We start from the raw sequence: 12507 nt of genomic DNA, 5'->3' as shown, positions 1-12507 counted from the left end.
AGATATCAGAAAGAGAGATGGAATGCCTGCGAAGATGCTGCAGAGTAACAAGAATGGATAGAAGAAGTAATGACGAAATAAAGCAAACAACATCAATAGAAGTAGACATACTAACATATATAGAACAAAAAAGACCAAAGTGGTATGGACATGTAAGAAGAACTAGCGACAGAATATATATATATATATATATATATATATATATATATATATATATATATATATATATATATATAAACAGTTAAACAGAGAACGTTGCTGTATATGAAAGTAATTTTTACCTTTTGTGTAATCTGATTAGTAGATTGCTGTCCCAGTTTCGTCTTCGTTTTTGGAGGCATCGGTATAAACTTTGAAATAGTTACCATATCGCTTAATATTTCAAGAAATTCCATATCCAAGGTGGAGGGATTTGGATTGAGGAAATGTCATAGGTGTGTGGAAAATGTACACCTATTTTTAACAAGTAAGATTGCAGGAAGTAATAGAAAGGAGAAAGGAGGAGATTTGAAATTTGGAAACAACTTTTAACGCGGTCAGTGAATACGTTGTGTATAACTGGATTATCTTAATTAGATCTTACTGGAAGCATAAGAAAGACTAAGAAAGATATTGTCTTCTAAATGTGGGATTTCTCCAGATTCTCAGTATAGGGTTTGGATTGGACTTGCGTGATGAAGGTGATGAATTCGAAGACATCTATTTTGAATGACATCTATTGTTTTTAAGTATGTTTTTTTTTTGATGAGTTGTAAACGATTGAGCCGTAGTCAAATTTGGAACGTACTAGGATTAGGGCTTTATACAACAGGTATACACAACAGGCATACAACCACTATAAACGAATCAGAAATGAACCGATTACTTTGGTTAGACAAATAAAAAGGGAACACTGGCAGAGCTTCCCAAAACAAATGGAACATGACTTCTACGGAACAAAAAAAGAACTATGAACGAACTAATAAAAATGAAACACATTAGAAGGAAACATGGGTAGACTGCTTTCGATCTCTATTTGCTAAAAGTGACGATAATGAACCACCAACACCAGAGTTGACGACAAACGAAGAATTAAATATTGAGGAGGAAGAGGTAAAGGAAGCATTTAGGAAATTAAAAAATAGAAAACCACCAGGAGAGGACAGAATACCGAACAAACTCCTAAAGTAAGGAGGACCAGATCTAACCAAACAACTATTAAAACTAATCCAAAAAATAATAGAACAAAACAGAATTCCTCAAAAATGGAGATCAAGCATCCTAATACCTCTCTTCAAAAAGGGAGACAAATCGGACCCGAAAAATTACAGAGGAATTAATTTGTTAAACACAACAGTAAAATGAACAACCAAAGTGATAACAAATAAACTGAATGAAATTATAACACTAGCATAAGAACAACAAGGTTTTAGGTCGGGAGATCATGCACCGATGCTATATTTATAATCAGGCAAGTGCAAGAAAAATCATTAGAATACAACAAACCGGCATATCTATGTTTCGTGGAACTTAAGAAGGCATTTGACGGGTTCAAATTAAAAGACGTCATCCACTTACTATATGCAAGAGAGATACCTCTAGGAATAATCAAAATTATCGAAAATATCTATCAAAACAACACAATAAAAGTAAAAGTAGAAGAAGAACTAACCGACCCTATTGAAGCTGGCAATGGGATAAGACATGGAGATTCCCTGAGTCCTCTATTGTTCAACCTGATTATGGATGAAATAATAGAAAAAGGAAGAAATAAAAAAGGATACCAAATGGGAGAAAAACAACTTACAATAATCTGCTATGCAGACGACGTGAAGACGATTTAAAATGTATGCTGCACCAATTTAATATAACCGCAAGTAAATTTAACATGTTAATTTCCCCAAAAAAGACAAAATGCATGGTTACAACAGAAAATTTACTAAGATGTAAATTGGAGCTGGAAGGTCAGATAATAGAACAAGTAATGGAGTTTAAATATCTAGACATCACATTATCTAGCTACGGAAAGCTTGAAACTGAAGTGGTAGATCGAGTGAATAGAGCAAACCGCGGGCTGCCTGAATGAAACAATATGGAGAAATAAAAATTTCGAGAAAGAAACGAAAGATAGAATTTACAAAACAGTCATCAGACCAATAATGACATACGCGGTAGAAACAAGACCTGACAGAGAGGACAAAAAGGATGTTCGAAACAGCAAAGATGTAAAAACTTAAAAAATTAATGGTAAGACACTATGGGGCAGAGCTACAAGTACAGATATACGATGTAGATGCCAGGTGGAGAACATCAAGAACTGGTAAGAAATAGAAGAGTGAATGGAACGATCATATAAGCCGAATGACAACAAATAGAGTACTAAAGACGGCAAGAGACGGTTCTCCAATAGGAAGACGATCAGTAGGAAGACCACGAAAACGATAGAACGACAACTTACTGGAGGCACATTGACAAACAGACAAAGTCATGTCTATATAAAAAGAAGAAGAACAAGAAGAAATGTATTTTCTTCTAAGAAGAAAGCTGTCCTGTGCTTCATTTAAGTATAAGTTCTTCGTTTGTATTTGGTGACTTTTCTTAAAACACACTGCTTTAGTTTTGAGGTTACCGAACTGATGCTCTCTTGTGAATGACCATTCTTCAATATGATTTATGGCTTTTTGGACATGGTTATGAGTGGTTGTTAGATTCGCCCCTCTACAAAGTATAACTAAATTATATGCATATAGCCTAGCTTTTACAGGATGCCTAATTTTTGCGGTAATCGGGTTCATAGCTTATGAGAAACAGAGTTGTGCTAAGGTTTGATCCCTGTGGTATAACATTTGCTTGATTTCTTGAAGAATATACGCTGTCTACTATGACTTGAAATTGTCTATTTTCTAATAAGTTTAATGTGTATTTGAGTATTTCCGATTCTACATCAATAAGATTATCTACAGTAGAACTATATTTTCGAAAGCCACTCTGTTCTGGTATTATTAATTTCTTTGATTCCAGATACTACATGAGTCTAATATTTATTGTTTTCTCTAGCATTTTACCCATACTACAAGTACGAGAGATTGGCCTATTTGTTTCGAAATCTGATTTTGATTTACTTTGTTTAGGAATAAAGAATTAATTTTAAATTTCTTTATTTTTCAAAAATACAAAATTTTAAGGTTATTTTAATAATCTTTCGTTGTAATAATATTACTACATACAGACGTAGGGTATACAAAAAAGTTCTTTCAATTCACAGTTTGGAAAGAACCGCGAAGGCAAATGTACAATGTACATAATTCCTTTGTTTACAAAGATAAAAAATATTAAGTGAGAAGACTTGTAAAAAGAAATTCTGTGACTAAAAAGCATGACATTGAGCACGATTAATTGTAAAGTGTTTTAAACTATCATTAGAAAATGGCGAATACAAATCAGCAAATCCTAGATATTACTCTAGTTCATATACTCGTATTCAATGTAAATTACTGGTTCGTCTTTAATTCAATTTAAATCAGTTTTAATTATGGACTGCATTCCTCAAAATGAACACCGACTATAAAAATTATATTTTTTATTTGTATAATGCATATTATTCAAATCGAAAATGATATCAAGGTAAAAACCATTCTTCAAAACACTATAAAACTTATTTATACGTTCGGTTTCTTTCAACGCTAAAAATAAATTGTTATTACTTACACAATCGTCAATTTCGCTCGTGGCGAAAGTTACTTAAGTATGTATCTCACAAAAGCTATAACAATATTCTACATAATCTTAGTTCAAATCGTTCTCAAAATACAAACATTAGTTTGTATTTTGAGAACGATTTCTGAAGTGGAAATTGAAACGTCAATAAACGTACTTTAACCTTTAATTGTGGCTTATTCCCATTTAAATAGTAATTACTTTAAAATACCACAAGAAAATAGCTTCAGAACAGTACTGGTAACAAAGGTTTCATCTATTGAAAACTAAGAATCGGTTGGAGATAAGTTATTGAAATGAAAGTACTGTATCCCTGCCTCAATCCAATTTTTCTTACCTTGCGGAGGATTTCCCAACTCTTCACACTGAGTCCTTTATTTGTTTTTCAAGACCGGAAAAAATGTCACCATCAGAAGTCCCAATTTTTGATTCCTCGAACATGTGCGACTATACGTTTGGATTTAGGGAATTCTTCAGGATTAACAACTTAAAAATCCGTTTTTTTTTGTGGTGTTAAAAGACTCATTCATCCTCGGTACATATCCCAACGTGCCGTGAATGAGCCGACTTCATATCGTGAATCACAAGGAGCCTCATTGATATTTTTTATTAGAACTTCTTTTTAGGATCCTATTTCTTGGACGCCATTTTTCTGCATACTTTTTGAAGGGGAAATTTGCTCTTTTTTATAAATACCTTATTTGAAGTACATTTGGTAGACACGATCCTGCCTAACGGTCTGGAATCTCCTCAGTTTTCTCTCAAGAAGTAGTTTGAGGTACCGTGCTATGATGAACTTCCTAGTGTCAGCACTCAGCTTTCCTAATATTACTGAGCTTCCTTCTTTGAGCTCCAGATAAACATTGTATAGATCTATCTCAAGTTTCTCGGTGTTTTCTGTAAGAGAGCGCGAGTCGTCTTCTAATGTTGATTTCTATCGCATATTGTGCGAATTGGTAACTCTTAAAATAAAATCTTAAAATCGCTGGACATCAATTGTGAATATAGTTTTGTTAGTTTTTTAGTTAGGAGGCGCAACTTGGAGTCACCTTCAAGAGCAGTAGTGAAGTCTGTCGCTGTGCGAGATTTCTGTTATAGTACTGATTTTTACATGGTTTTTTATTAAAAATAATAATATTTAATCCTCCAGTAGAACCCTGCAAGGATGTTATCGTCCAAGAAAATATAAAATCCTTCTTCGCGGCTCATTTTAAATATAGAATTTATATTCCTCTATTTTTTCATTCGAAACATGCAGTACGAGAAAAATATCGTCATTTTCTTCTACCTTCTTTAAGAAGAGTTTCGAAGCCATTACACGCCCTTTTTCTGCATCTTCTATACTGAAGTACAGTAGATTCAACCAACTTACACCTCTAAACGATTAACGGAATTCGCAGAAAACCTTTCGTTGTAGTAAAAGGCACGGTAAACTGCACTGGAGTTCGCCATAATCTTTTTAACTACTTACTTTGTTTAGAATATTTTTGCCTGTATTATCAGTTAATTTGTATAAAATGGGGAGCAAAAATTCAAATGTAATTTTAAATATTATTGTTTATTTGGCTCAATGAATGTGTAAATACAATGGCTAACCTGATGTACAATTATTTTGTAAATAACATCATAATAGTTTACTTACTGATTATTTAAATTTATAAATCATCATCATCGTCACTAAATTTACTACCGCTATCATTATGTAAATCTATTACCACTGGATTAATTTCACTAATTTTATTTTTCCGGATCCACCACTCTTCTATTAATTTTTCACTATTATTTACAGATTTGGCCCATATTTCTGGAGTTACAATTTTAAGAGCTTCTTGCCACATTTCCCTAACTGCATCGTCACTGTATCTACTACATCCAATACTTATCATAATACGTTTTACATGATACCTCAGATGTGTTCCATGGGATTAGTGATTCGGCGGTAACCGTAGTATTTGATGTCCATAACTTGATACAATTTGGTCAACTATATAAACTGTTGGTTTTTCATCACGTTTCGAAGTTTCCAGTAAATCTGATTAGAAGGCGTATTCCGAAAAATTGATATTATTTTTAATTAACCAATTTTTTATACTCGGTACGAGTGTCCACGACTGTTTTGGTTGTTTCTCCAAAATCTCCGAATGGTAAGGTGCATTATCTAAAACTATAACTGATGGTTCACTCAGACTAGGTAACAGTTACTCCTCAAGCCATTTAACAAACATATCTTCATTCATGTTTTCATGGTAATCAGCCAATTTTGATTTTGAAGAAAAAATCAAATCTGCGTTTTCTATAAAGCCAACTCTCCCTTCTGCATGAAGAATGATGTGTCTTTTGCCTTCGCTCTCTGTGTGTTTTATTGATTTTATGCTGTCGTCTTGCCAAATTCTTTTAATTCCATCCTTTGCAAATATCCATGTCTCATCTAAGTATTCGAATGTTCCATTTTCAGATTTAAGTCTAGTATATTTTCTCAAAAATTTAATTCTTTTGTGAACCACACTACTCCTTTCGCATAAAAGAAACCTATTATTTTCATTTTTGAATTTAAATCCTAAATCTTTCAACACTTTCCTCTTAATTTCAGAAACTTGTCTTTATCTTATTTTGGCCAGTAAAGTATCTAAACTGACATGTTGATTGTTTTCTCGCATTCGATACAAAATATTGCGAGTTTCAAATTTTTATCCATCAGGTAAGTCACCAGCTCCTAGAATGTTTACGAGTTGTTTTCTTGTCTTCGTGATACTCAGTCCCAGTAAGATCTTCTTGAGAATCTCTGACAGTCTTCGTTACAGTTTTTAGCATACTTTCACTTATCCCGGGTGCGTCACAAACGCGTTGATTTATACATAATAATGACTTTAAAGGTCCACCATTGTCTCTTTCCATGGTAAAGTATTTATGCACATTTGCAATTAATTTATCAATATCCAACTTACGTCTAGTCATGATGGTCACTTGAAACTACACGTTTGAATTACAATATACTGAGTTTAGATCAATATGACAGAAACTTTCTAACTGTTGTGCTTGAGAGGTAAAATATAATATAACCGCTTACAAAGATCCTAAACACATTAAGCAAATTAGCCTAATGATCTAAAAAGTTAGCCTAAAAAGTTACCAAAACCCTAACTTTAACCCTTAATCGCAGACGTCTCAAAAACGGTACACCCTAACAGACATATGGTAAATCTAACCACCACTATTTAAATTGACAAAACGTTCTAGTTTACTCCGAAGCATCTTTTAACAAAAATTAAAAGTGATATTTTAGTACTTTGTATATCTACTTTGAATATAAATTATCCTTAGCACGTAGGTAGTATTTGTTTCAGAAAAAAAATATTAAACAAGTAGGTGAAAGAAATTTACGATAAATAACATTATGCAAGAATAGTATTTATTACAAAAAATTAACAAAACATTCAAAACTATGAACAACGGGTTAATGACACATATATTTATTTTATACCTAAAATTTAGCAAAGTGTTAAACATTATGGAGAACACCAGTGCAGTTTACCGTGCCTTTTACTGCAACGAAAGGTTTTCTGTGAATTCCATTAATCGTTTAGAGGTGTAAGTTGGTTGAATGTACTGCGTATGTCGCTTGTCTTAATCGCGTACTCATTTTAAGAAACGACAGTTCAGTCAGATAGTTCTCTGGTTCAGTGTTCAGTTGGTGTCTCGGTCTCGCCTATCTATCACCTATCTCAGTGTCCTGTCTCAGTCGCTGATTGCGAAAATCTACCTTTAAGGTCACATTTAAACATCAAAATCGAAAAATCACCTTATTACGTAACTGTCAACCGCACTGTTAAATCGTTTCTTAGTTTTAGTAAGAGGAATCAAAATGTACTATTTTACTTTATTTATTTATTTTACTTATACACAATAATTTCTAAAATCATGTTTTCTTTTGTTGCAGATAGTTTATAAGTACAACATGTGCTTTGTGAAACCATACTGACACATACACAAAGAAACAATTCCACCTTAGAAAAAAATCATGCGAGGTTCAATCGAAAATGATGTAACGCCTTGCGTTGCCGGCCAACGTAAAAAGAGGTTTCCCGGCCGATGGTCCTTAAGGCATCTCATTTATTCTAGTCCTATTTTGAACAGAAGACGAGCCCAAAACGCTTCAGGACCATCTAAAAGTCATACAAAACGAGAAGGTACGTATTTATAAGTATATTATAGTATATTTAATGGGTCGATTGTTCATTTTATTAATAAGTAAAAAAAGTAAGGTAGCTTAACGCACACATGTTACTATTTATTTTTTTTATGCTTTTATATCGAACTAACTATACAGGGTGTCACAAAAATATTCGCCATCAATTATATCGCGGTTTCTAACAACGAAAGTGTCCATATGATACCTAACCTAACCTGCATTCAAGAATTTTGTTGATTTTTGAAGAGAATCAATACTCATGTGTCCCCTAGTATACAATTTAGTTGAGTGAGTAGTTTTTAGGGCTTTATAATCGTGTTATTTTCGAAAATCTAAAGACGTAGAATGGCATGGAGTGCTGAGTGATGTCTCTGCTAAACAAGCTGAAGCTTTCTCCCTAGACGAACTCGCTGAAGCATTGTGGGCGCTTAAGTACCGCAAGGCTCCGGGCCTAGATGGGATACCGCCTGAGGCAATTAAACGCCTGGGCCTACTGGAGCCGGCGTGGCTCCTGGGCCAGATGAACGTTGTCCCCGTTGGACAGAGCTTTCCCGCAGACTGGAAAACATCGAAACTAATACTCCTGCCTAAAGGAGAGATAGGAAAGATATCGACCTATTTGCTTCCTCTTGTATTTGTAAACTGAGAGAATGCTGAGCGGGAGAATCGATGAAGCAATTGAGAGGTCTGGAGGCTTAATCCCTAGACAATGAAACATCCCTGATGAAAGCGGTTGAGGATAGAAACTTTCATGGCTCCTTGAGGAACCTGGTCTCGGACTATATCCGAGAGAAGGATCCTGGTTGAGAAGGGTGTGATTGTGGATGTTATGACTGGGGTGCTACAGTGGTCCGTCCTTGGCCCAAAGCTATGGAACCTGGCATATAATGGGGTCTTGCGCCTTAAATACAATGAGGGGGTCACCCCTTTCGCATTTGCGGATGACTTTGCATTGCACGGGACACGGAAGAACTTCTGTAAAAAGCACGGAGTGCATGTTATCTTGCACAAGATTGGATGAGTCAACGCGATCTGAAACTCGCTGAGGAGAAGACCGAGGCCGTGATCCTAAAGGGACCACGGAAACGCGAGAATGTTATATTTGAGTGCGGTGTTGGGGCGAGCATCTGCGGTTGGTGACGCGCACGGCCACGCAGAGAGCGGCTGCACTGGGAGGGATAATGCCCAACATAGGCGGGCTTAAACCTGAAAGTAGAATGGCTTTGCTTGTGGTGTTGCAATCTATCGTTCTTTACCGCGGCCCCAGTCTGAAGCGAAGAGGTAGATATATCGTCCTGTCGGAGATTTTTGATACGAACAGACAGAACACGCCTGTAAAGCGGAGCCATCGCTTACAGGACTGTTTCTGCGGCAGCATTGTGGGTCATTACCGGCTTCACCCCCTCTCACATTTTGGCATGAGAGAGGACCTGTTTATTTCATCGTGCTCGGAATACCGGTGTGACTGAGAGTGTAAAACCTGAAGAGAGAACCACATCTATACGGATGTGGCAAGCCAAATGGGAGGCAACTGTGGATGTGGCACAGTGGACCAAGTCACTTATACCGAACGTAGTTCGAATGTGGACACCGGCGTTTAGATTATTTCCTGTCGCAGCTTCTTACGGGCCACGGGTGTTTCTGCTTATACCTCTTCAGGTTCAAGAAAGCGGCTACAAATAAATGTCCTTACTGCGGTTTGGTCGACACTGTGTCACATACACTATTGGAATGTACAAGATGGAGTATGGATAGATTATAATTGAAGAGAAGGATTGGTGTTCGTTTCGATTCCGTGAGTGATATGATTGCGAGGATGTGTGAGGATGAAGCCACGTGGCAAGAACCCCATGCATTCGTTAGACAGACGCTCTAGTCCAAGGAAACTGAAGAAAGACTGTTGTAGTCACAAAAAAAAGTTTATGGCGTTAACTAGCCGTGAAGTGATATTTAACGGGACGTGAGGAGAATGTAGTACCGATATGGCGCCACCAGGGCGAATCCAGGACTACGCTCGCGAATCACAAGCGCGGATGAGAGGACGGAGGGTTTTAGTGGGTAAGTTCTCGCCCCGAAGAGATTGCGGTTGAGTTTATCACTTGTGGTGGGCTCGACAGCCATCTCAGCGGCGGTGAGGGAATCCTACATACCAGACATAAGACCTGGTATTTTACGAAGATTTCCCACCAACCTCATCATGATACAAGGATACAAGATATGATATTGCCACGCACTAAACTCGTACATCTCGCGCATGACGTCACCTTGTGCTAGATTTTTAAAATGTATCCATGCTTGCGGATGAAACGAACTGTTGATATTCAAATATAATTTAGTAGATGTTTTATTTACTACGTGAATTTAAGCTTAAGTATTTAAACTAGTATATTTTACAAAATAACACTTTTCCCATGAGAGTGAAGTTTGATGGAGGGAGCCATGGCCGAATGCCACAAATTGCAAACTGTGGAATGTAATTTTAACACAATATATATATATATATATACATATATATATATATATATATATATATATATATATATATATATATATATACATATATATATATATATACATATATATATATATATATATATATATATATATATATATATATATATATATCCTTATATATATGATCCTTTCCCAAGTTAATATGCTCCTTTTCTAACTTGGCTGCACCGTACTGAAGACGACCAATAGTCAGAAATACGTATATACGGTTGCCTTCCATCGATATACCATTTTTGGTTTTCTGTTTTGCGAGACATGCCATTACTTTTTACTTATATATATATATATATATATATATATATATATATATGATGATGATATATATATATATATATATATATATATATATATATATATATATATATATATATATATATATATGTATATATATATATATATATATATATATATATATATATGTATATATATATATATATATATATATATATATATATATATATATATATATATATATAAAGGTAGAAGGTATCAGCGTAGCTCGCAACAAAGAAAAAAATATGTTTTTTACTTAAAAACTTACTTTTACTGGTTACTTTCCATCTTATATACATATGTGTATAAGATGGAAAGTAACCCTATATATGACATCTGACTATTGGTCGTCTTCAGTACGGTGCGGTTAAGTTAAAAAAGGATCATATTAACTATATCACTAAATTAGGGAAAATATCACTATATTAATAATATTAATATGCTCCTTTTCATACGACCAATAGTGAAAAATACATATATACGGTTGCCTACATCTTATGTACTTATTTTATTATATATTTTTTTCCTTTGTTGCGAGCTATGCCGACACCTTCTACTTTTATTTTTCTGTTGACTCAAATTAACCTTTTATATATATATATATATATATATATATATATATATATATATATAAATATATATATATATATATATATATATATATATATATATATATATATATATATATATATATATATATATATATATTGATCAATAGGTCGGTAGGTTCTGGGTAAAATTAAAGATTGAATTTATTTCTTAAACATCTTTAATGTACAATTTTTGCCATTTTTCTTTTTCTAGACAAAGTAGACTTATGCAAATATTTATTTAATTGTCTAATTCGAAAAAACATCCTGGATCTAAAAAATAAAATTTTTGTTTGATTAGAGCACAACACTGAAAAACTCTCATCTAATAATTTTTTTAAATATTGTTTAGAAACAAATAAATTATCTTTATTTGCAGAATTAAAAATTTTCTCCAGTTTTTCAAGATATTCCATTATTCGAGAAGTAGGTTTTGAAAGACCACCTTCACTTAAATGAGAAATCCAGGTGAACTCATTTGAACTAGATAAAGTTACAGATGAATCTATATCCTTCAGCTTGTGACATATATAACCTCTTGGTGTATACCCCAGCAATTCATGTTTTAAATTACTTTTATAATCACTGTCAATAAAGTGCTTAGAGCAAAAACAAGCAAATTTAATGTTAAAACTATCCTGGCGTTTATACAAATGTTTCCAAATAGCTTGCATTTCCTTGTCTTTTGGATAGCTATAAAATGCTGTACCAGGTACAAAACTCTTGCACATATTGTCAACGGCACAACCATACACTGCACACTTCATATTGCGAAAAATTTAAAGCCTTTAACACTCTCAAAATATTATTTTACTAAATGTTGGCTATGAACCGTAAATGTACAGAAATATCAAAACACAATAAGGCAAAATTTAGCACAAGCTGACGTCACATAAGCCACGCCTACATGCGCGGTATCTTATCTGTTTGTATTTGTATCATGCAACCTCATAAAATATGAAAAAAAAAGGTTCTGAGATTTTATTTAAAGTGGATTTCTTACACCCAGAACTAATCTATTAAGAAAAAGGGGACTTTTAAGTACACCCATTTATTCGTATTTAGAACGATAAAATTAATAACCTCTAGAGAGAGTTAACTGAAATTACAGTCCCGTCAAAAGTTTTAAATTCAAGAGAAATTAACATGCAACAAGGTATCACGATTGACACGGTCATATTTATTTTAACAGATGTTACAGACCTTGACAGATATTTTATCTGACTGAACGAAAACTATCACAAC

At 34.1% G+C, this 12507-nt stretch overlaps 1 protein-coding gene across 7 annotated transcripts in view; it reads left to right on the top strand.

Annotated features, from left to right (window-relative positions):
* Positions 1-12507, top strand: part of LOC140450210 (E3 ubiquitin-protein ligase RNF19A-like) — a 246140-nt gene that overhangs the window by 128212 nt on the left and 105421 nt on the right. For all 7 annotated transcript variants that reach the window (XM_072543693.1, XM_072543721.1, XM_072543729.1 and 4 more), the window contains one exon: positions 7634-7883. In XM_072543693.1, coding sequence (XP_072399794.1) covers positions 7715-7883 — 169 coding nt within the window. In that variant the 5' untranslated portion in view covers positions 7634-7714. The remainder of the gene's footprint in view (positions 1-7633; positions 7884-12507) is intronic.

The sequence above is a fragment of the Diabrotica undecimpunctata genome, chromosome 1 (genome assembly GCF_040954645.1).
Source record: "Diabrotica undecimpunctata isolate CICGRU chromosome 1, icDiaUnde3, whole genome shotgun sequence".
In the NCBI taxonomy this organism is placed as follows: domain Eukaryota; kingdom Metazoa; phylum Arthropoda; class Insecta; order Coleoptera; family Chrysomelidae; genus Diabrotica; species Diabrotica undecimpunctata.
This window is presented reverse-complemented; position numbering and strand designations above follow the sequence as displayed.